General features: G+C 41.7%; 2 protein-coding genes across 2 annotated transcripts in view; one reads left to right on the top strand and one right to left on the bottom strand.

The window, feature by feature from the left end:
• Positions 1-524: 524 nt before the first annotated feature.
• Positions 525-3,609, top strand: spata22 (spermatogenesis associated 22). Its single transcript, XM_073480128.1, has 8 exons — positions 525-564; positions 1,220-1,357; positions 1,596-1,785; positions 1,843-1,854; positions 1,926-2,277; positions 2,375-2,498; positions 2,592-2,689; positions 3,285-3,609. Exons 1-8 carry the CDS (start codon positions 525-527, stop codon positions 3,474-3,476), a joined length of 1,146 nt encoding a protein of 381 aa, XP_073336229.1. The 3' UTR covers positions 3,477-3,609.
• Positions 3,610-6,152: 2,543 nt separating this feature from the next.
• Positions 6,153-24,490, bottom strand: part of LOC141006757 (LHFPL tetraspan subfamily member 7 protein) — a 99,690-nt gene continuing 81,352 nt past the window's right edge. The window contains exon 3 of the mRNA XM_073478982.1: positions 6,153-6,379. Coding sequence (XP_073335083.1) covers positions 6,153-6,379 — 227 coding nt within the window. The remainder of the gene's footprint in view (positions 6,380-24,490) is intronic.

Below are 24,490 nucleotides of genomic sequence, written 5' to 3'. Positions count from 1 at the left end.
ACCTCCGAGCTTGCCAGGGGGTCCCTGAAGGCAACATCCGTCACCACTGATATTTGCGCGCGCCGCTCTCCGAGGTGCTGAACAGGAGAGGAGATTTCGTCACGTCAGGTTGTAACTGTTGTTCATTTTCACTCACAAAAAGTGAGTTTGTGATGAGTTAATGTACAGTTTTCATCGAAAACTATACGGGCTAGTAAAAGAAAAAACAGTTACAAGTGGTAACTATATTTCACAGCTACCAAGCTCGATGAGATGTCTGAATATTTAATGCTAGTTTTTAAGCTAGCTTATCGAGCTAATTCACGGTTGACTTGTTGCTAAACCAACAAAGTGCTAGGTCAGTAATAACTCGTCAAGACTTTACAGCTGAGTTACCTTACTACTATTCGCTTCTTTTTGGAAACAAGGGGGTGATTAACACAAAGCTGAACATAAGTTATGTGGTCTTGTTTTATTCAGTGCATTTGTTCGTGTGGCTAATAGGACTTGCTAGTTGGATGAGCTGCTTTTTCTAAACAACCACAATGAGGAGACAGGAAAACCAGCCACCCAGACCAACAGCAGGTTCGTGCAAAAGATTCATTTCACAATCTGCACAATACTATTTTAATTATCTCATGTGCTGTTTTTTCTCATGTTGCTTTGATTTCTGCCAGGTTCAGTGATTATATTAATTACAGTGGGTCCTACAGTGTATTTTTATGTATAGTTTAAAGACTGTTAACTTTGATTTCAAATGACATAAATGTCAAATTGAGTCCCCAGTTACTTAATGTTACCCCCCTACAGTATCCGGCCTTTATAAAGAGAAAATAGTAGATATTAGTAACCCAATTTATCTAAACTGTACAAATGATAATTCAATTTAGATTATAATTATTGATATTCCATGAAATAAATGTAGTCAAACCAAAACAAATAATTTTATAACAGCTTATTTATTTACTTGAAAAGTCAACATTGACGATGTTGAACATTTTTAATATGTATAACTGTATTTGATATTTAAACTGAAAACAAAAAGATGAACACAGACGGGTCATTTGAGTCATCATGTCGCAGGTCAAGTCTTTACCTTCCAAGTTTCGGTCAAGTCTGAGCTCTTTGACTCAAGTTCACATCTCTGGTATAATATTGGTAAATGAATCGAATCATGAAGGGAGTATTTTTTGTTCTCAGCGGTCTGATAATGATATGTGTCCTCTTCTGTCTCCACCAGGCTGTCTGCCTGTGCTGCTCTTCAACCAGAAGAAAAGAAACAGAGTTCCTCTGACATCTGCTCCCAGTGACAATGAATTCTTCTCCCACAGTGAATACATGGCGAGCACCAGCTCAGCTACATCTCACAGCTCAGCAGGTGAAGCATGCAGTTAGGCTCTTTGAGCTTGTGTTTTATTTCAGTCACTAGGTGGCAGCACACCCATACAGAAAATGTTTCATTTTTCCATGATAAAGTTTGTCTTTTAACAGTGTCATTGACATTTGCAAAGGACAATATTGTGAAAATGTCTCCCCATGAATTTAGATAACCATTCGCTACTACAAACAGTGAAGGGTCCTGTAAGATTATCCTCAGAGAATGTATCTTTCCTCAGGTGCCTATGGATGTTACCAGGCCTCCAGTCCCTCCTCTGGTGCTCCACAAAGCCACCTGTGGAACAGACAGTGCATCCCACCATCTACTCCGCCCCAGCAGTATGGCAGCAACAGACCTGCTCCTGGACCTGCCCCTGCAATGAGAAACTATGCACCTGTACCACATCCATACAAAGATGGAGGCACAAGGTATGTTTATTTCTGAATATTAGTATGATAACCAGCGATGTGAACCATTTTTAAAAGCCTTGCACAGATGTTTAAAAAACATAGACCAATGAAAGTCAATGATTGTGACAATAAAAATTGTGTGTGGGGTTTAATTTTAGACAGTACAGCAACCCAGTGAGACAACAGGTGTCCAGCCCAAGTGTTAACTCCAGACAAAGTGGATATCAGGCCAGCCACATCAGTGAGAGTGCACAAAGCAAGCCAACACCCCATACTGCATTCTCTCAGATGGGTCAGCAGTCAATTTACAAACCACCCAATCCCACACATCAGTATTCCCAGCGGTCCAGACCTCTGCCTGCTCCTGTCCCTCCACCCAGCAGGCCCTCTGTCCGTGCAGTGCAGCCACAAAACAACTCATGGAAGTTTACTAACAGCTTTGGGCCAAAGAAACCCCCATTTGAGGGACACAGGAGCAGAAATCAACCTCAGACTGTGCGACAAACTCAGGTAGAGAAACATTTATAGAATATGTAATGATATATAAAGAAATTGATATTGATATGATATTGTTTGTGATAAGCGCAGCCTTTGTATTTGTACTCAGCAGGAAACATTTACAAAGAAGCCAGCCGTTGAGAACTCACTGAGGATCCTGACCGCAGTTATTGATGGCATGAGACACTGGAGCCAGTTTAAAGACAAAGTCCCATACTTATTTGAGATATTTGGTCAGTTTATTAGGAGCTGCTGTTGTCTATGATGTGATGTGTACTGTTTAGTGTTTTAAACACCATTAAACTGTGGCTGTGCTCTTTCTTCAGCTACTCTGGACTCTGCAGTGACAGTGGGTCGCCACGGAGCCAAGAACTTCCTCATGAGAGATGGGAAGGAGGTTGTGCAGTGTGTCTTCTATGAAAATGTGAGTTTGGGAAAAAGCTTCCTCTTTAGAAGTAAACTGAATGAATGTGACTTAGTTTTATCAAAGAACAGTGAGAAATTTCTCACATTAACTTACCTTGATGCTCCTCAGCTTCAATGTGTTGGTGTTATCCAAGAATGATGAGTATGATGCACTTGGTTATACTGTGTATTTGCTGTACTAGTGAACCTGATAGTATGTATGAATACATTATTATCTTCAGTATCCTTAGTTAGAATTTAGAGGCTTTCACATCTAATCAAAGTACGAAAATCTGGAGGAGTTACTGAATACTTTTGGCAACATGGCTGTAATGTTTTTGGGTTGTCCATCTGCCAATCCCATTTTCTTGAACACAGTATCTCCTGAGAAAATGTCATTACATCTGGCAAAAACATCCATTTGGACTCAATGATAAACTGGTTAGATCTTGTTGGTAAGAGGCCAAGGTCATTATGACCCAACACAAAACATGTTTTTAGCCATAAATGAAGACTGACAAACTGACAAAATTTGGCAATATATTAAAGTATTGGCAAAACATAAAAAGGCACTGAAATCTGACTTGATTTGACTTTTGCCTCTTGTCCAACAGGAGCAGCAACTGCCCCGACTCATCCGTGGTCAAGTTCATCGATGTGTTGGGAACTATGACCGTAGTATAGACGTCCTGGTGTGTGTGTCCGTCAGACCTGGCCTCCCCTCAGAGCTGAGGAATGCTCAGGAGGCTGTGAAAGCCTGCGATGCAGAGATGAGGGTGCTGGTCAAATCACTGAGTGAAGTCTGAGTGTGAGCAGGTATCTTCAGCAGCACAAGACTAATGCCAAGACGGTATACCAGCGTTTGATGAGGGTATATGAGAGCCAAGCTTAGTGCTGTATAGTAATAGATAATTTGTGTTATGGCTTGAAGCCTCTGTAGTTTTAGCATATTTAAGACATTGTTAAAGTTTTTGACTTAACAGGCACTGTTGCCATTAGTTTTTTGTATTGAAACAAAATGCACAAGTATTGAACTTTAACAGCTGAATTCCCTTCCATGTTCTGGCATAGATGTTCTTGTGTTAATCTGTGAAAGAAATCTATAAAAAGCAGTTTCATTTAACGGAAAGTGAGGCCTCTCTTTTCGTAAGTTCTGAAATATTTTTTATTACAAAGAAAATTCACAGAACAGCAAACATTGTTTAGAGGTTAATTCAGGTAAAGCAAACACGATGAGGTAATATCTCAAAATATATCTTTGAAAAACGGGGCAGTTAAGAATAACGTGATATCAAGTACAGTTAGTTTATTTACAGTCGAACATCACAATGGAAAAAAACAATAATTCTACTCTACCAAAAACAGTTTCACCAGTGCTGAGACTTTACACACAATGGTTCAACAAATTGGGGAATAAGTCCAGTGCAGTCACGCTAGTCATTCCCACAGTCAAGCACAGTATGAGGTCCAATACAATACCAACATTTCTCTCCTGACTTTCTTTCAAATATGGCAACATAATCACAGTAATTTTCTTAATGTCAGGACATGTCATTTGGGAACCCAAATTTGGGGAATATTTAAAGATTAACCCATTAGCAAACTCATTATTTAACACTTATACGCACATAAACACCCACTAGAAAAGGGAGTCTAGCTTGATGAAATTGGCAGTGTACAGGGACAGTTAAGTGGAGAAGAAGACATTTTGTCCTTGGAACATGACAGGAATGGTGCCAGCGTTTAAAAGGAGAAGTGGGTTGACGGAAAACACAGCAACACATTAGCTTATTGGAGGAGCTAATTATTTTAAGCCACGTCTTACACATAATGTGAATAATGTGTCAGCTCAGCACAGATAACCAAAGGCAAAGTTCAATTTGTACAGCTCCCTCCTCTGCCACTCAATTTCTAAATCACATAAGACAAGGATGCCAGGAATTAATCTGTTAGCTGCATGTCACAACCTTTTAATGTCGCAATTCAAGCTACCTCTTCTAGATAATTGGCAAAAATGTCTCAGGGCGTAATTGAACACAAGTACACTGCTTTTTCTCTTTTTCCTTCTCTCTGCTATTACCACCACGGATTAGAAGACGACATCTTTCTTATCCTCCAGAACATTTTCTCAAGTTAATGAGATCATACTGCATCGAGTACAGGAGAGACTCTTTACCTCTGAGAGGAAAAAAATATAAGAGAAGGAAAAACACGTCACACAACAGGATCCACAGTTTTTCAGCAGAAAAAGATGATAACCTGATAATTGTATTAAACACTTGTCTTGGTTATGTTAAAAGGCACAAGTTGGTCAGATCACATTTAAAATCTAGATCAATTGTTCTACCATTAACAAAGCCCATCTTTTCATGCATTTTTGACAAAATTCCTACGTCTCCCTGCCTTTTGCAATTATTTTTTTCCTGAATTAGAGTGTTTAGTATTGTGTGTTGTAGACAGAAAACAACTGCTTATGTTTAACAAGCTAGTTACATTACACAAACAATTCTGGGGAAAAGGTTAACAAAAGGATGCTGTATCACAACATAAAATCTTCGACAACCACTACTTATCATTAAGATTCACTTCCTTGTTATGAGAAGAGATTTTCATTTGTCCTCTCGGCAGGTCTGATGCTGTGTCTACTGTTCTTTTCTTTGTGACAGTTACTAAATGCACTGTCATTGAAAGCTAAAACGTCTGCTCGTCTCCCATTGATTCACTGGCTGGTCGGGCAGAAAAAGTCTGAAGAGCAAAAAGTGTCAGAGTTCTCTTTTCGTTGTTTTTATTTTGAAACCTCAAACATCAGCTCCGGTGAGTCCAGACCATATGTACAGTCCAAACGCTTCAGCACAAAACATTGTCACGAGATACAACTCCTTCTGAGTTGAGACGCACGGGTCTAGATCCATCGATATCCTCGACTGTTTTAAGTAGCTCTTTCGTTGAGCTGAATGTTCTTCAAAACCTCTTGATTGGACGAGTCATACTGCCACATGACCTCATGCTTCCACTCTCTTTATGCAGCCAATTACCAGTCTGTTTTGGAATGTAATACATGTTGACTTGTTACCCACAAAGGAACATAAGGAAAAAAACACTTAAAGTTTTAGCAAGTACTTGTTACGTTTGTTTTAATTTTCTTTAATCATTTTAATGCATTTTCTGACTGCATCATCTCCAGCTAACAAGAAGAAAACATTTAAGTCGAACTGCAGAAAACTGTTAGATTTGAGGGTAAAATTATAACCACAGAGTAATATTTAAAACATAAAACATTCCATTTAAATTAACTGAATTTTGAATTAATTACATAACAGATGCAGGAAGACAGCGTTTGTTGTTGAGTGTCAGCTTCAGTTGTCACTGAATGGGGCTTCCCAAACAGCATCGCCTTTGAAAACGGGATGCAGGTGTCTCTCCATGACGTCGAGCCCAGGTTAGAGAGAGTGGTCAGGAGGGAAAAAAAACCTTTCACAACACTATAACAGCGTGGGTAAAGGGGTGGGGGACAGCTGCTCCTTTGGTGCATATTTGGCAAAAAAGGGCAAGAAGACAGTGAGCATGACTCCAACGATAGCGAGCATGTAGCCCCAGCCGATCTGGCACTCGCCAGCGTAGTAGATGTCAGAGTCCCCGCAGAAGGACCTGACCAGTGAAGAGTTGAGGCCGAAGGGGTAGACCAGCAGTCCAGCAGCCATGATGAACACTGCAGAGGAGAGAGGACAGAGGTGGTTAGACAGCGAACAGCCCATACATGCATGACATGATATCACACTGTTGGTGTTGTTTTTGTTGTTGGAGGAAAGATTACGCACAAGATTAACAAGATGTTGTTTATTCTTCAAGGATAAAATCTTACTGTATTATTTAGAGTAAAGTACACTCTTCAACATCCTAAGGGCTGGATCTATATGCTGTACTGGTGTGGCAACTGAAGGCCACTTGGGGGCAGTAGAGGTCTGGCAGAGAACAGTCTGAGAGTGAAGTGAGTAATTTAAATACTTCATCAGTGCTGAAGTATCTCCATTTGCACAAAGACTTATGGTGTGTTGCTTTGTGTTATATATATAAAAATAAATCATGACCTTGATCGTTTTATCAGTCAAACGGTGGCAGAACAGAGCTTTTAATGTATAGAACAACAAAAGCTCTGTTTATGTGTAATTGACATAACCTTATACTGCAAAAATGATCCCTGTCTCCTGAAACCCATTTGCACTGCTCATTTTAAAACTCCTGGGCGTCATTAAAAAAAAGCCCCTCTCCCTTGCTCTTCTGCTGCGATCAGCTTTCTCAGACGCTGTCCTCAGCGCCCATGCAGCCCGAGAGCGGCTTGCTTTTACAAATTGAGTCAAGTCTCCCAGCCTGTGCTGCCAAGCAGTTATCGACTGCGCTACAGGCTATCATTGCTGCTCTTAGTCATTCTGAGTGCCGGCTGGATTTCCATTACAATGCCAGGTGTCATAGTTGTTTTAGCTTTGGAGAGCTGGGGTTACTGGAAAAGACTGAACTTGTGATAGTGACTAGCCCTCTAGAAAATACAACAAACATATCTTTTATTGCGCTGTATTGATTTCAGGGGATGTCTGTTTTCCTACTTTCAAGGGCAGCGGCTACAATGCAGCAGCTGTATGAGTATCAAATCGATGGTTTGTGTGGGCAGTGAAGGGTTGTAAACAGGGATGAGGAGGTAGGAAGCTTGCACTGATGTTCTAGTTGCTCACTGGGGACTTTGGGAGTGACTGTTAGGAAGAGAAAAGCTGAATGATGGCCTGAATGGGTGAAGGAGAGGTATCTCTTGAGCATGGTTTGTCTAGCCTGCCGTAGTATCTCTCCATGGAGTTCACTGAGCGTCTGCCTCTCAGCCTTGTGTGTACCAACCCTTTACCTAGCCCTCCCAGCTCTCAGAGTGGCTCCATGTTTTATCTGCAAGGTTCCAGCACCTCAAAGCTCACTGCCTAATGACACTTTAATGACCTTCTTTATCAAACTATCGCTGGCTTTTGTGATAGACACACAAAGACGCAGGCGTGCACTTACAAACCAAGGCCACTTCCCTCCGACTCTGAAATGACGGCATTTAAACTTGGACACAAAACTAGGGCGGCTAAATTATGAACAACACAGCATAATCCCCAAATAATCAATACAGGAAAGAAATCCAGGCAACAGTCTCTAACGAGTGTCAGGTAAGCAGGGTGAGGGCTGGATTTTATCAATCAGACCAGGACGGTATGCAGGCCGGGTGTCTGGATCAGATAAGCTGACTGGATCTTGGCAAGCCTTTAATGAGAGGAGAACCGTTGAAAAACTGTAAAATCAGCCTCATATCAGAGGCTTACTCGAAATGCATCGATTTTATCCTTCTAATCTGAGAGGGATGAAACAAAACCAAAGTGCATTTACACACCTTAATGGGGAACTCCACTGATTTTACACATCAAAGTCTGTTTGCAGGTCTTGGATGTACAACTGGATATGTGAAAAATGGTTTATAAAAGCCTTTTGTGGCTCCAGTCGGATAAATGTCCTCAAGTAGTGTTGTCAAAAATATCAAAATATCAAACTTTCTATACATATTGATTCTTGATATTTGAAACGGATTCAATACTCATTTATCACAGAATCAATACACCAGTACGAGCTGCATTTTTTCGCTCTCCTCTCTGAGAGTTGACACGTTACCGCTGTATTGCCCTCATAGCCCCACCTCCTCCAGAGGTCAATGAACTTACTGTACCAAATATCAATATTTTTCAAGGTATTGAATCAAACTTCAAGTATCATCAAGTACCATGACAAGACTATCCTCAATGTCACTTGAGTCAGAGGTGGTTGGGGCTGACGACTTCAAGTTAGAAAACAGAAAATAGAAAAATAAAAAACGGGGATGTAAAGAAAGGAACTTAGCGGACCTCTGTAGCCCAGTCCTCATTTCTGCTTGAGGCTAACAGCAAAAGACTACTTTAGCTAGTACTAGCATAACACACGGAAATCTCCAACCAAACTATTCGCAGTCACTTTGCATTGTGGGAAAGGTAGGCACCAGTTTCTGACATAAAAAAGACGACATCTCTCGTTCTGACGCTTTTATGTTGATCTTTCTTTCCCGTCATTTGTGAGTTTCTCAGTGTTATAAGAGTGCAATGATGTACACGTGGAGTACTCTTTGAATGACCTAATGCCTGATATATATTGCATTACTGCGCAGGATACATAACACAGAACATGTGGTCTGTGTGTCTATGTTTTGTGACAAACCTCATTTAAGAATTGTAGTTTCCACAGCGGGGTGGGCAAGCTTAATTTCAACATGGCCCAGTAGTCTAATCCTATGAAGAATGGACAGTGTGATGAAAGTCATGCTGGGAGGCCAAAGCCTGAAAGTGTTCATTACAGCAGCCAGGAGAGCAGTGTTCATGTGGACTCCCACTTAACATGTCAAACTAAATGCCTCTGCGTTGTTGACATCATCGGCTAAGATAATGATGGGGTGCAAGAGTTAGTCAGCAGGTGATGATTTCAGAGAGCTGCTGAGATCACATGAAGGCTGAGTAACCACAGCAATACCTTGGTTTGTTGTTATGAATAAGATTAAAACAAATAAAAGAAATCTGAGATTGAGTTTCAAACAGGAGTGTTAAAATGTTTGGGGGATGGTAAGACACTGCTAAACCTGGATAGACTTAAATTTCTCTTTTAAATGCAGTTAGGAAAATTGTTAGGGGCAGAGGGCGTTGGAGGATTATGTCATGTATTGTAATTTAGCTGAAGGTAGTGTCATCAGATTGTTTTGGGAGAACAGGGGAAGAACTTTTAACTTTTTTCTCATCACAGATTCCTTCTTGCTGGTGAGATTTATCAGGAAAAAAAAACAGTATTATAAGCAAACCATTACACCACAAGCATGGCTTTTGTTTTGACTCAGACATCATGTAATTGATTCAAGGGATATCAGATATCTGATCTCAGCCTCCAGCATCATCTGATCTAATCTAAACGAAGTTCACCCGTTCTTTTTCCTAGCCGCTCTTTGTGCAACAATAGAGAGTAGCTGGAATATTCTGTCATTGAAACGTTGAAGATTTAACCACACCCCAATAATTATCATACAGTCCCACAGACTCCCTTTAAAGAGCTACCAACACAATAGCCACCAGGCAGTAAAAACCCACGATTGTTTCCATCACTTACCTCCTAATAGAGTGAAGTAGCGGACAGTTTACTCACCTGCAAACCCTAATTAATGGTCTGCATTTGTAAGAACTCAAGTCTAACTCGGCCAGGCCTTTTTCCACAGAGAGGAATAAAACTAGAGAGTCTGTCAGCCCCGATCAGACGAGTACTGCTGAGTACACAAGGCTATCATAATGGCTCAGATATGATGAGACAGTGAATAATGGAGAGACCTCTGCGTTAGCAGGGCGCTAATGTGTCCCAGTTTCATTGCAAACTTTACCCACAGTGCCGAAGAAGGGGGTCACGATCTTTCAATGCGTGTACTAATTCACAGGAAAGACGGCTGAACAAACTTCGGCCACTCAGAGCATTTTGAGTTTCCTAAATTACTTTTTTCATTCACGACATTGTCATTTAACATACTTACAGTCCGTTAATCTTTGGAAACGTCCTTGGATTACTCGCTCTATTTCTCACTAATGGCAACTTGTTTGAATGCACACTTCAGCAGCTTTGAAGTGCACACAGACTTCACACTGAGGGAGTACAATTATTGATTTGGAAATGCCAAACAGCCAGAAGCGTCCAAGAGCACTAGATTTCATTGTTCATCAACTTTGTCTTGTTTTTCACAGATAGCTGCAAGGCTGTGGAGGCCTTTGTGTACGTTAATGAATAGCAAACACCTTTATGTGCTTGCTTCTCTCTTTTTGTGCACAGGTTTTTTTTTGTCTGTGTGCATCTGCGGCAAGGGTAGTAGAGAAGAGATGCAAATTTAAATAAAACCGCATTGTACTACCACACAAAGACTCTGTGCAGCTTTTAACAACTAAATGAACTGAATTAACCTTGAATCTCTTTCTCAGCGGTGTAGCGAGAAATGGAAAGCTGCTCCCAGAGACGGCGAGACGGGTTCACAGCAGTGACGGTGATAGAAAGAGATTGAATGGGTCTGTGGGGCAGGAAGGTGTGTGATAACCTGGCATCCAAGCGTGACACTGAATCAATTTCATCGCAGAGCTCTTACACTGAAATCACTGGCTTAGACCTAGAAACACACAAAACATAGGATCACTCGTTTCATATTTCAGAGTTTAGTTGTAGAAATCTGATAAGGCTCTACTCTTGTCAGAAATGTCAGAAATCCAATATACTGTGGTCCCAGACAGTCATACACCTTGTATATATTTTAGAATTCTTCAATTTTATTCTTCCCAAGATATTAATAATAAAAAATCAATTCTGTGAGCTTCAAGGCCCCTTTCATTACAACGCCAAGACCTCTGCTTTGGATCAAACTCTATTTCCACCCTGTGCTGACTGTCCTAACACTATTAGCAATGGGATGGGTTGAATTAAACTCAATAGAAAATGGGAGGCTCCCCGACTGTAGATGCAGTGCTCTTTAATTCTTGCTTTGCCGTGGTGCCATTTGTCTGTTTTCTCCCTCTGGCAAACAGTTACATAAAGTATATTAAGTGTGCTGATTATTGTCACCCTCACCCACACAGAAAGATGCATGTCGAGACCACGCAGCAAAAACCTGGTGTACAGTAGCCTCGTACTGAAGCCGAGGGATTCACTGTCTCAACAGTGTGTTTCTGTTAAACCTTTACAGACAATTGACGGTTGAATATGCAGTCTTTGTGTTCACCTATAGACGACAGACACTTTCAAATGAGAAGTCAGCAAGAGAGGGGCACTGACATTGAAGAGAATAACACAGGACAGGTTGTACAATATATATTCAGGCCCTACAGCCAGCAAGAGGGAACTTGAATATATTAGAATAGAGTAGTGCCCCGCTTATCTCCTCTGACCTACAAGCCAGGCAGACAGTCAGGTGGAGACCACCAGCTCCACCGGGATGAGAGCAGTCACATGTGTAAATACAAAGACATTAAAAGAAGACACACAGCACCACAGCGGGGTTTTTGGTGTTATCCTCCGTGTCGTCAGCACCCGCTGCCTACTCTCATTCCTGTGAGAAACTTCTTATCTGGCTGCTGCCCAAACAGGGACATTATCTGCAGCCACTATTCACTTCAAAGACACATGAAAGAGCACACACATTAGACTGTGGCCTTACATTACCACAAACTTGTTTGATGTCACATTACCTTGCGTGGCAAGGACATCAACACACAAGCCGGTGAGAAAAAACATTTTTCTTCTCTGCCAAGGAGAATGCCCGCTGTCTTCCAGGTAAAGTTGTAGGAAAAAGCAAAACAACAACAAAATGCGGCTAATAAATCTTGATTTGCCGACACGGCGCTCATTTGTTTGTGTTGCCTTGTTTGTCATTGATGAAACACAGGGACGGGAAACATATGCTGGAAAAAGCTGCAGAATGTGGCTTAATTACAGATGCAGGCCCAAAGCTATACATCAGAACGACTGTTCTTCTGTGGTGTCATATTCAGCGACATTCTTTATCAACCTGTCTCCCCTTGGTATGGCAACAGCAGCGCATGCAGATGTAGCGGCTGGTAGGTCCTTCAAATTTCGCAAATGTTTTGTTCTCACACCGTTATTTTTTGGGGGGCTTTATTGCTGAAACAGGCACCTGTGACAGAAATACATTTTGGATTGAGAACAGTGGACTTGACCATCTGACCTGACCAGCCAGACTGCACCAGGGAGGAGAGGGCAGAGATTCAGGATGGGAGCCATGCTAATCCAACTTGGACTCAAGGCTGCTCCTGGGTAATTCCTGGTTGCAGGAAAATGAAATGGACAAATAGGACTTAGGCTGGCCATCAACAGGAAATCAGTGTTGTGCTACACATCTTTACAGAGACCTGTCTCCACTATAACATCCTTGATAAAGCTGTTGCACTCGACGGACAGATCATGTTCGGGGCAGACAGAGCTCAGGGCTTCACCTCAATTTTTAATTTAAAAAAAAAACCTTTTTCCACAATAAAATAAAGTCCACAGTATTCTCCATGAAAGGAACAGGTGAGCTGATCTCTGTCTAGTCTCATGTAGATATTATTAACCCAGATGTCATCAGGCAAGCTGATGGAAATGAGGTGCTGATTGACTGCAGCAGCCTGGGGCGGTAAACACAGAGTGTGTGTGACCCACATACACTTATGTATATTGTATAACACAGGAAAACACAATTGTGCATACGCATATACGTGACTGTCTTTATAAAGAGTGACTTCTACAACAATTGGGATTGAGTGCCTGGCTCAAGGGCAGTTTAACAAATACATTTGAAAGATTGCTGGAAACCTGACTGTGTGTGGATGTGGGTGTGCATGTGTGTCTAATAATGAAAGCATAACAATGAGCAGTGCGTAACAGTGGTGTGTCTCTAGGAAATTGCCTTTTCACTGGCCGCATACAAGGAGTATTTCCATTTCCTCCTCTATCTACAGGCGAGTGGAGATGGAGGCGGATAATTTCTGTTTCTCACACACTTTTTCCTGAACATCCAGTGCGCCAGCGTGGAGAAGGCCGCAGAGGGACGTCCAAACACACGGATGCGACAGCGCATTAGGCATAGATGAAGATAAAGGAATAAGCTTGCGGAGTGTGCGAGCATACCTGAGTAGCCACACACAACAAATGAGTTTGAAAAACATACAGCACACAGACTACAACAGATGGTCCACCAGTGTCTTACGTATCTAAATGTGCATTGAGTTTGCTCCATTATTTGGACCCCTCTTTGTGCTCTAAGGTGAAGAATCGTAGCATGCAAGATGAAAGTTTCAGAGTTGTTGGGAGTTGAACTGTGCCAGCAATGAATCTTCAGGTAGTCAGCCGGGACCTGGCGAAGCGTGAGCAAAAACAGCAGGGACTCCATCCTAATGTGATGAGCTGTGCTCCAGTCTGCACACAGCCATGTTGATAATTAAGCTCAGTGCGCCTCTGGGAAATTATGCTAATGACGCTCCTCCGACTACCTACATTTCTCGCAACGTTTGGGTTAAGGTGATCACGTACACAGCAGCAACTAAAACACAACTCTCTAACAAAAGTTTCTGGAAAAAGATTAAGGAAAAGAGGAAAAAGGGAGAATGCTGAGACGGAGAGAGAAGTTTTCAAAGATTCAGGAAAGCACTTTGTTAGAGCTTTAATTGCTAATGTGATTTTATTTTCTTTAAAAGGGTGCAAAGAAGCATGGCAGAGACTCAATGAGAGCGAGGAAATGAAAAGGTGCTGGTCCAATTGTAAAGCACATTTCCAGCTGGACCTCAATTTTACTGAGAACAAGTGATAGAACAAAAAGGAAAAACATTAAAGCAGGTAAAAGTGAAAGTGGCAGAGTTTCAGGTGCGTAAATGGGGGATTCAATTATCAGTAGTCGGCTACCTTTGACTAAAATGATTAATAACAGAAGAGAGAGGAAAATCAATTTGTTAGGTCCAGCTTGCTTTTTAGTAGGAGTTCAAGTAATGGATTACATTTACTCGTGTTACTCCTACAAAATACTTTTTTGTGTACTTTTTATTTCATTTATGTTGATTATGAATTAAGGTTGTTTTATGATGAGTTAACAGGGCAATTAAGCTTTTCTTAGTTCAGTAAAAGAGAGAAACTTGAATGCAGATGGTGTGCGGTTGTTTTCTTCTGTTTAGTTAACAAAGTAGGTGTGAAATAATTGAAATTTTGTTCATTTATTTGTTTTCTTATCAGACTAAGTAGCATCTCCTATCTGAATGTACGGGGGCCAATCGGACAATCACCACTCTGCAACGCAGTACATAGATGTCTTTGACATTACATCCACACTGTCGTTTCTTCACACTATGTTGATGATGTTAGTAAAATGTGTGCCGCATCTTACAAACTTTTACTTGAGTTATATATTCTAGTGCTCTTTTGGTCCTCACTTTTAAGTTACCACAAAGAAGTGAGACAAACCAAGAGTACGTGCTCGGCCTGTCTATAAAGCTGGTTTGAAACCACAGGGGGAATTACTTGTCGGAGTCTATGTGAAAGCGACTTGTTAAAGAGAACGTCAAACCATTTTCAGTGGAAATGGTCCACTGCTGTCAATAAGGCAAAAACCTGTTGACCTTGAGCACTGCACAAAAAGAGATAAAGGGGAGAGAGAGCAAAAGAAGAGAGAGAAAGCCGATGAGGAAATAAAATACAGGGAGTTGGGAGAGATTAGCAAGGCAATAAAATAGCTTCTGCTATCTTTGGAGTTTGCAGGCCTGCCTGTGGACTGGTCAATCAGAGCTCAGTAATAGCTCTGTTTATCACTGAGTCATTCAGGCTGCTCTAAGCTCTTACAGAGGACGGTATAGGTGGTTAAAGCCCCCAGTCCAGAGTGCATTAGAGCATGTGAATGTTTTGTTTAGTCGCATAGACTCTTAATGATTTTGACTTGTACAAGCTTTTTATGCATCTCGGAGATTGTATCAGATGATGAAGTGAAGCTTTAATGATTGCATGTGTGGCACTGCAGCAACAGAGACAACGATACAGATAAGAGCCAAACAAATACAGAGTATTAAAGCTAAGACAACAAGCAGCTACAGTATGAGAACATATCGCTGATAAAGATATAAAGATGGTGTTGTAAGAAGATTAAAGAGGAATTTAAAATAATTATTCTAAATTTTAGAAAATAGGCTTATTCACTGTCTTGCCGTGAGTTTGATGAGAAGATTGGTGTCTGTCCCTTAAATATGAAGCTTGATGGTTCGCTTTGTAAAAGGACTGGAGGTAGGGGGAACACCAGCATGGCTGTGGTCAAAATCAGTTTTCACATATGAGGAATTTGCCGTGGTCTGTCGGTACAAAACAACAAACAATACTAAAAGTAATTGAAAGATGTAATAAGAATATAAATATAAATAACGAGGAAAAATAGAAAAACATAGAACAGACAATAACCTACAAATGGACACAAATATAAACTTAAACTGTAAACTATAAAGAATTTCGCCTCCCAACACCTTTTAAGCTCACTAAATAACAAAAGAACCAAAATGTTAAAACAATGTGCTTTTACATTTTAACACTTTTTGACAGATTGAACAAACGACATATAATGCTTTAACTTGTGAGCTTTAGAAGTGCTCGTAGGCACTTTTTGTTACTTGTTTTTAGTCTTGATGCTGGAGCTTCTGGCTCCATCTTATATTAAGTTAGCTTGCAGGTGTGAGAGTAGAAAAAGTGTATAAGTATATTACCCAAGATGTACTTTTCCTTTTTAAAGGGGGAGTGTGTAAGAATTGGTCACCCTTTTGAATTCATTAACTGCTGCAGACTGTAGCTGCCTTTAGCTAGTTAGCTCAGCTAGCTGTGCAGCTAGCGGTACGGGCTGGGAACTCAGAGCACCCGGGAGGTGTTTGTGTTTACACCGCTAGCTTTGAGCCCAGACAGGCCGAGGCTAGCATGCTAGACATTGCAACAAAATAACATAAATGTCCTAAAGTCAAAACTGCTATTCCTCCACATTATTTGATAATTTAAGTGAAGTCTTGGATGTTTTCAACCAAAACTCATACATATTGCACTTTTAAGGGTTGGTTCATTTTCTCATTTGCTCCTCTAATATTATGTCCTCAGTAACGGACGGGGACAAAGAGATATTGCTGCAAATATAATGTAACTGCACATTGTTAAGTGAGGATTAACAACAGAAGGCGAATTAAAGAAAGAATTTAATATATACAATACGATGCACAGCGTAGCATGCTCTCAAACAAAGACCACTTAAAGTGTGTGTCTCTCGGCTCCCGGCGCACGCTGAGCCATCTGAACTCATGGTTATGACTGTGAATCTCCATCCTGGTAGCACGGCAGCAATGACACATGAATCTCACGCGCTGCATCCAATCTATCATCTTAATTACTTCCATTTCCATACCGCCATCTATTTTTTAATGTTGCAAATTAATTTACACCTCCGACAAATTGCTTGTCCTTGACTTCCTTATCTCTTATGAGGCGACCCACCATGCACATGTGTCAGTGTACAACCGAACCAAAGTTAATCTGTCGCTCAATCCATCCATCCCTCCACGCAGATTGGATTAGCACGGGAGAAAAACTACCTCACATGCATGAATGGGAATATAAATAATAATAACACATGAAAGAAAGTGGCGATTAGATTGAAGACATCAATCATCTGTGAAAAGTTGCACTCATTGTGGTGTAGGTCGTGTGAGGGAACAGTCAATGAGGAAACAATGGTTTATCTGATGAAACCTGAAGGTGGGTCCCTGTGCTGCATGTAGAAGGTTGCAAAGGGTGTTGTCTCTCTCTCTCTCTCTCTCTGTGTGTGTGTGTGTGTGTGTGTGTGTGTGTGTGTGTGTGTGTGTATGCAGCCCTGTGTCTGACATTAACCCAGTGATTGTGTTGACAGTCTTCGGCCCTGAGGCTAAACCCTTAAACCAGACGTCTCCTGGGTTCAGTAGCTGCCTCAGGTACAACAGGGAATGTCAGCCATGAAAGTCAGAACAACCCTGTGACACTGTGAGGTGCATTGTATATCCAGCTGTGCTGTGGCATCGCAGTTCACATCTTTGTGATTTCACATCTTGTACGTATTACACAAAGCTCAAAATGAAAGTTACTAAATGAGGAACTGGTTGAACTGTTTGTAGCCACAAGGTTATCCTTCCCCCACCCACCCTACGAGTCTGTACAAAAGGACTGTTAGGATTTGTTGGAGGGTTAATCAAACAAAGAGACCCAAAGCAACAACAGACACAACAAAGAGATGTAAAACAACCACAAAGAGACGCAAAATGACTACAAAGAGACAATTTCTATTAAGAGGAATAATTACGTCGACTACAAAGAGACTACAATATACACAAAGTGACGACAGAGACACAAATACGCTACAAAGAGACACATGAAAGTGACAAAGAGACACCAATGGACTACAAAGAGACACAAATCAATTACAATAGATACAAAATGACGACAGAGACACCAATCAACGACAAAGAGACACATAAAGGACTACAAAGAGACAAAAGAATTGACTGCAAAGAGATGCAAAACAAACACAAAGGAATGCAAAACAGCTCAGGGCGAAAAGTAAACACGGAATCACAAAGTTACAAGAAAGGCTGGCAAAACAACTACAGAGAGAGTTACAAATTCAATTCAATATTCTAGTAATAGAAATATTAGATTATTGGAAAAGTCTTTATTTGGCAAACACACCGAATAAGCAATGCAGCTATTAATAATACTGTATTACTGCCAAGATACAGGGCTTTAAATGTAAGTCCTAACACATTTCTTTACTCAATTTACAAATTGTAAGTCTTCTTTAAGACTGTGCCCCAGTCTGGCCGCCCACTCCCCTGCTAAAACATGCATTAAAACAAAAGATGTAGTGGATCTCATTGAATAAATATACATGTATACATAAATACAGTACCCACACCAGCTATTTGATATAGTATAGCGTAGAACTCATAACCTCCCGCAGAACACCACAGGTATAATGAAAAGTGTAAAATACATAAATTCATGAGGTGGACTAAAAACAGGGTACTTATTTTCCTATTGCCTGCCACACATTTTTCAAATTGCAGAATGCATTCTGAATGGGTTCCCTGCGTCCTGGGGTTACGCAGCTCATTCAGCATATAGAGGACCCTGTAACTCAAGAGAGAAAATGTGAAAAGCCCCGCTGCTGGAATTCACCTGTGTTCCTTAAATTAATTTTGCATCCACTGATAGTTATAAAAGTGTCGCTTGGCAGCGCGTTGTTGTTTATGAAGCAGCGGAGGAGAGAGGGCGGCTCAGTATGAATGTGATGTGCACAAGGCTGCAGTAGACAAAAGAAGATCCTGCACCTGAGCACAGTAACTATATACCAGCTCCCATTTATCAGTTTGTGTGTGTGTGTGTGTGTGTGTGTGTGTCATATGTGCCTCTTTGTGTTGCTCGTGTAGTCTGCACACAGAATGTCTGAAAATAATAAATGAATGTCCTTGTTTATGAATCTTGATCTCTATCTGTGTGCTACTGTGTGTGTGAGTTTCTCTGGTGGTGGTGTTGAATTGGGGAGGAGGGGGCAGACGGTACAAAGAAACATTTGATTTGTCAAAATAAAATAAAAAGATCTGAAAAAGGGCCTGATGTTTTTAGGAAATATGTTTTATTTTTTTACAATTTTGTAAATTATTAAGGGGCTTTTATAGCACTGAAATGGGCTCTCTGTATATAGAAATAAGACATCTAAGCACAGAGATGTAAAATAAAACCCTTTTTCTTTCTTTGCCTGTGAGATTTTGGCAGGTACAGTGGCGCACCTGCTGTGGAAATGAATTGAGGCAGTTTTTACAGTGAAATGCACAATCCGATATTGGCTCTGGACTCAGCAGTGTTCACAGATGTGCTGAGTGAAATCTTCAGGCTTGGCACTTTGCAAAAACGCCCTAAAACACAATGTGCTTAGTCACGTTTTCTTGAGGAAAAGTAAAATTTCGCTCACAGTACGAGCAAACGAAACTTCTCTTCATGAAACAAAAGTGTGCAAAAAAGCAGCTGAGGCAGCGTTTTCTCCGAAAAGCAGGAGGAATGAATGTTGTGGCCTCCTGCTTTGCTACAAAGCTGGAGGATCATTATCTGACAATATATAGGAACCTTTATGATGAGTGTTGGGCGTAGCCAGGTTGTGTTTGTGTGTGTGTGTGTGTGTGTGTGTGTGTTTGTGTGTGTCAGGGGAGGGGGGCAGCAACATAATGAATCCCTACAGGAGACATGGGGCCCTGCTGGGCTGCTGTAATGAAGCTCTGCCCTGCCATCGCTCCCTGACCCACTGGCAGCAATGTACAGTGAAGCCCAATATGCCCAAGAGAAGAATGTATCTTAACAACTATCTAAACGAGTGTAGACACACACACGGCAGACGTCGAGGACAGGGTTTGAAAGGAGATTGGATGTTCCCGCTCAGACACTTTCCAGCAGAAGTCTCTAAAAGTGCCCAGGGATCTTAACAGCTTTGTGTGTGTGTGTGTGTGTGTGTGTGTGTGTGTGTCAGTGCTCCCCAGATAATCTCATCCTTGGTTGAATGCATCTTATTAGGAATAAATGTGTCACTGTTTGTTGTGGATTTCCAACAGAGTAAACAGACCATGCTTTATGTGCATGCACGTGTGTGTGTGTGTGTGTGTGTGAGTGTGTGATTTCCGCTGCAGTCGGTTTTATCACATTTCTCAGTTGCATCTAGAAACCATTGTTCAGAAGTGCAGAAATCCACGGGACCCCAAGGGAACGGAAACAAAAGGGAGGCTTTTGTCTTAATTCCCTACAAATGATTTTTCATGCGCAGCCTTTGTGGAGGGGATGAAGCGGCTGCATCCTCCACTGCCCATCTCTCTAACTGGAGTGCCACCAGCCGGAGATCATTTGATCAGCAGATCTCCGGGATCATGTTCATTACAAGAGATGGAGCACCACCGCAGTGTGCCACAGATGAACCCTTTCGATAAGAGCCTTCCTTCTGGCTCTGCTTTTCCTTCCTTTATCTTTTCATTAGTCTTCCCTTTTTTTCCTCCCCTCCTCTCCTGCTGCTGTTTTAAAGTTTTTAAGATACAGTTCAATACACTCACTTAATCAGAAACAAGGTATTTCTCGTGTGGGAATCTTACAATACGTATATATTCCCTAAATGACCACATTTAGCCAATTAGCATTTGACAGACTTCCAAGCGCTGTTATCGTGAGAGATGTGCACATGCAGGGGGTAGAAACAAAACTGAACGAGAGCTTTTGGAGGAAATTGACATAAGAAGTTGTGTTTGTGCCATAAACTGAGCAAATCCCTAAAGTAATGGGTGGAAAATGTTCAGACCGGGGAGGTAATCCTCCATGTTGGCTCTGAGTGCAGAATTAGCTTTAGCATCTAGCAAGGGGGTGGATGTTTTTGCACAGAGACTGATGGGGAGGAAACTCCATTTAAAGCTTACACAGCTAACTCTGTTAATGTGTGTTTGTGGCTGTTTAATGAATAGTGCACGTTTGACAGGCTCTATGTCAAAGTATGATCGGTTTGACACCAGTGTTGGAGTTGATGACAGCTAATAGAGGTGCAGATTTTAACAGCTTTTTGTAAAGAAGAAAAAAAAAATCACAAAAAAGGTGTGAAGAGTCTCTTTTCACGATAAACTGTGGCTGGTGAATTACATTAAGGAGTGATGTTTCGCCTGTGTACATGTATGAAACGCATATATGATATGCACTTTTCCATCCATTACGGTAATAAGAGTTGGTTTGGCGAGATACAACCGCTAGTGGTGCTAATTCTCCAGTCGGGTGCCAATAAATCATTGCAGAAGAACACGACGCAACAATTTGACGTAGTTAAATGAACGTCAACCTCAAACAGTGAAAACATTTGAAAACACGACGTAAATATGGCATTTTCATTACGCGTTGTCCAAAAAACAAACGGGACATACCCCGTGCGCAACAGTGCCTCTCTTCTGGCTGCAGGGCAAATCACGGTAGATCAAAAAATCAATATTCCAGCACACACCAGGATATGATTAACACACTGAGATGATTTATCAGGATCATGCAGGTGATCTGAGTTTCTCCTCTCACTGTGTGATAAAGCAGCTGGTTTCTCCTAGACTCTGTGCACTCTTCTAAAACTCTTTGCTCTTACATCTCTTACATTTTTAATGAGCTTCTCCCTTCCTCCCTCTGCCAACCATGAGTGTGACTCACAGTTGCACACACACACATACAAATACACATACAAACAAATCTCTCGAAGCGCTGCCCATGCTAGTGAAGTAATGAGGAAATCTAGGAGTTCACCACCTCACCCTGTGTCATCTCATTGGACTTGCGAAGCTGACTCTCAGCCCGCTCTTTAATCGCTCACATCTTTTCTTTAATCCAAGGAGACAATTAGAAATCTACCTTCAGCCTCTCCATGGTGATAAATGGCTTCCGTCTCGCCTTCAATCGATCACATGCTTTCAGATCTGTAAATGAAGGCTTAGGTAACAAGCACGGCCAGCGAGGTAATCAAGAAGACCACCGAGACACGAGGGAGGGGAGCGCTAATGCAGTGAAAGCATTTCCTTGGTTACAGCAGCCTTCATGAAAGCAGTCAGAGAGGTGGTGGTTGAGCTCGACACACACACACACACACACACACACACACACACACACTGGCCTGTGTGTGTGTGTGTGACATTTGGCCTTTCTTGGGAACAGAGTCTCAGTAACAACAGCGCACCTCGCTCTCTTTTATTTAATGCTTCGTCCTCTCTCTGTCACACACACACACACACGCAGGGTGTCAGTTGCGAGGGTCAAAGGGTGACCTCGGCTCATTCGGGCGTGACTCGGGGGTTTAATCACACATACTTATTGTTTTGTCCTCGGAGCATCTATCATGGAGAAGCTGACAGCCTGAAAGACATGAGGGGGAAAGTATCTAGAAACTGGTGGCAACTTAGGAAATGCTCATTCGGAAGTAAAGATGAGAATAAATGATTGATGATAAATGATATCACAGTTATTATTATCATTTATAGTTATGATTTATGTTATTATGAAGATTATGAAATCACCTTTTCCAGATTCAGTGTCCTGAGTTGCACTTTTGCTGACAGCTTGTTTATTCTTCTCAAGTGTTTCAGAGATCTTAATGGCCTCATGAATCATTTATACAATTGCATGTCAACACACACACACGCAAGTAGGTTTACATCTAGTTTTGCAAACACCACACTTTTGTGATCGACTACACCCCTCTGGTTCGCCCTGCATGGTTTCAAAGCTCAATTTGAACACCACCTCCCTTCAAACACACACGCACACACACGTTGAATATCATTTTGTCACAGCAATCTCAACACACTGAGGGTGGAGTGTAATTGTGACAATGCATGGGGATTACAGAGTTAAAGGGCCAATATGTAGGATAAAGGGAAATTTAGGGGGAAATGGACCTTTACATTCTCAACCAGCCAAACGATACAGTCACTTTTCGATCTTGTCAAAAGCAGTCTTGGTAAGGCAAACATAATATATTGCACTTAACAGTCGTCGTATTAAGTTCCTGCCGACAGCGCCAATCTTTTTCTTTTTGCACTTTTCTCTGGTCTTAATTGTATTTCCACCCAGCAAGAATAAAAATCTGGATAAAACACTCCAGTATTTACCTCCACCACTATGAAACACAAGCTCCAATGCATATCTGGCGCGGGGAGGAATTCAATTTTTGCAGTTCGCACTTTCTCATGTTCAGGCCGGCCCACTGAGCAATTTGTCAAGAGGAGGACAGGAACTCATCATCATCGCCCTGGGATGTGGGTGTCTGAGAGGTGAAACAGGTGGGTGGGGGCCTAGTGAAAAGGTCACTGGGTGCAACACTGCGGATCAAACACATCAGCCTGGCTGTAGAATATCATATTCAGCCCTCCACTTCCAACACTCAACATGTCATACCTGAGTCCTACTTATCTGCCAAGTCTGGGTTTGGTTTCAATCGGCCTCAATTGGGCTACTTTGGTTTGTATTTTTGCGCTTGAGTGCAGATGTCCACTGTTCCCTGATAGTGCTGACCATTCAACTGACGCCGTGAGGTGCTCGCACGCTGGTGAGCGACTGCTACCACAGGAGAATTGTGAGGCAAGCAGGGCAGCCTAAATGGAGCTGTTATCTCCCCGAGAAGCTGGTACAGTGTGTGTTTGTATGAGCCTACACACACTGCACAAAGCAAAGTGTCCCCACTTGCTTTCTGCAAGCGACTCATGTATACACTCTCTGGAATAACCTCAAACTGTGCTTGATAAGTAATATGTTCAAAATGTTCTCTTAGATGCATGTTTCTAGGATTTTGACAATCTTGTAAACACAATCATACACAGCTTTATCTCCACTCCAACAGTCTCTTGAGCCTCTTGGCACTTGCAGCACAATAGGTGGGGGAAAAAAACAGAACAATCTAAAGATTTATTTATTTATTTGAAAGCTTTTAAAGATTCTGCTTTAGCTGCAGCTAAGCTCAACCTAAGGGAGGAGCGGAGCCACCAGGTTGTCACACTGTCTGTGGGACGATGAATAGGCAGAAGACGCAGCCAGGTGCAAAACTGACTGGTCATGCTTAAATAACACGGTGTAGTCCTTGTATTTAAGGCCTTAAATCAGCACTTAGTCCCTCTCTGTGTGTACAACATTCCCTCATCCCAAAAGCATCTCATTGTGTCTGGAAAACCCCGCCATTTCAGGATGGTGACGCGACAAAACAAGAAAGATGCAGAACTTCTATTATTACAGGCCCCTGTCACCTTCTACCCACACACACACACACACACACACACACACACACACACACACACACACACACACACACACACACACACACACACACACACACACAAAGATCCCCAACTCATTTGAACACTGTGTTGGGTTCCCTCGTGTCAAATTATCATGATAACTGGGGCGTTCATCACGCTGCACAAAAACTGGTTAACATCTTCAGTGGCTACTCTATTAACAGCTTTATCACTAAGCAACAGCACCCACCTCCCCAATCTCTTCTCTTGCACACACACAAACACCAAGGGACACACACACACACACACCACACACACAGTGTCAATTTAAATGTAATGGTGCTGTGTCTAATTTGGAGGGTGTTTGACAGACAGCATTTTAATGACCAAGA

The sequence above is a fragment of the Pagrus major genome, chromosome 13 (assembly GCF_040436345.1).
Source record: "Pagrus major chromosome 13, Pma_NU_1.0".
In the NCBI taxonomy this organism is placed as follows: Eukaryota; Metazoa; Chordata; class Actinopteri; order Spariformes; family Sparidae; genus Pagrus; species Pagrus major.
Note: the sequence above shows the minus strand (reverse complement) of the source record. Positions and strands in the feature narration are given on the sequence as shown.

Excerpts from the sequence above, each read along its gene's own strand:
- spata22 (XM_073480128.1), top strand. The coding sequence starts at position 525 with ATGAGGAGACAGGAAAACCAGCCACCCAGACCAACAGCAG. Across the intron at positions 565-1,219 it reads GCCACCCAGACCAACAGCAG|GCTGTCTGCCTGTGCTGCTC; the intron begins GTTCGTGCAAAA and ends TGTCTCCACCAG. Across the intron at positions 1,358-1,595 it reads TACATCTCACAGCTCAGCAG|GTGCCTATGGATGTTACCAG; the intron begins GTGAAGCATGCA and ends ATCTTTCCTCAG.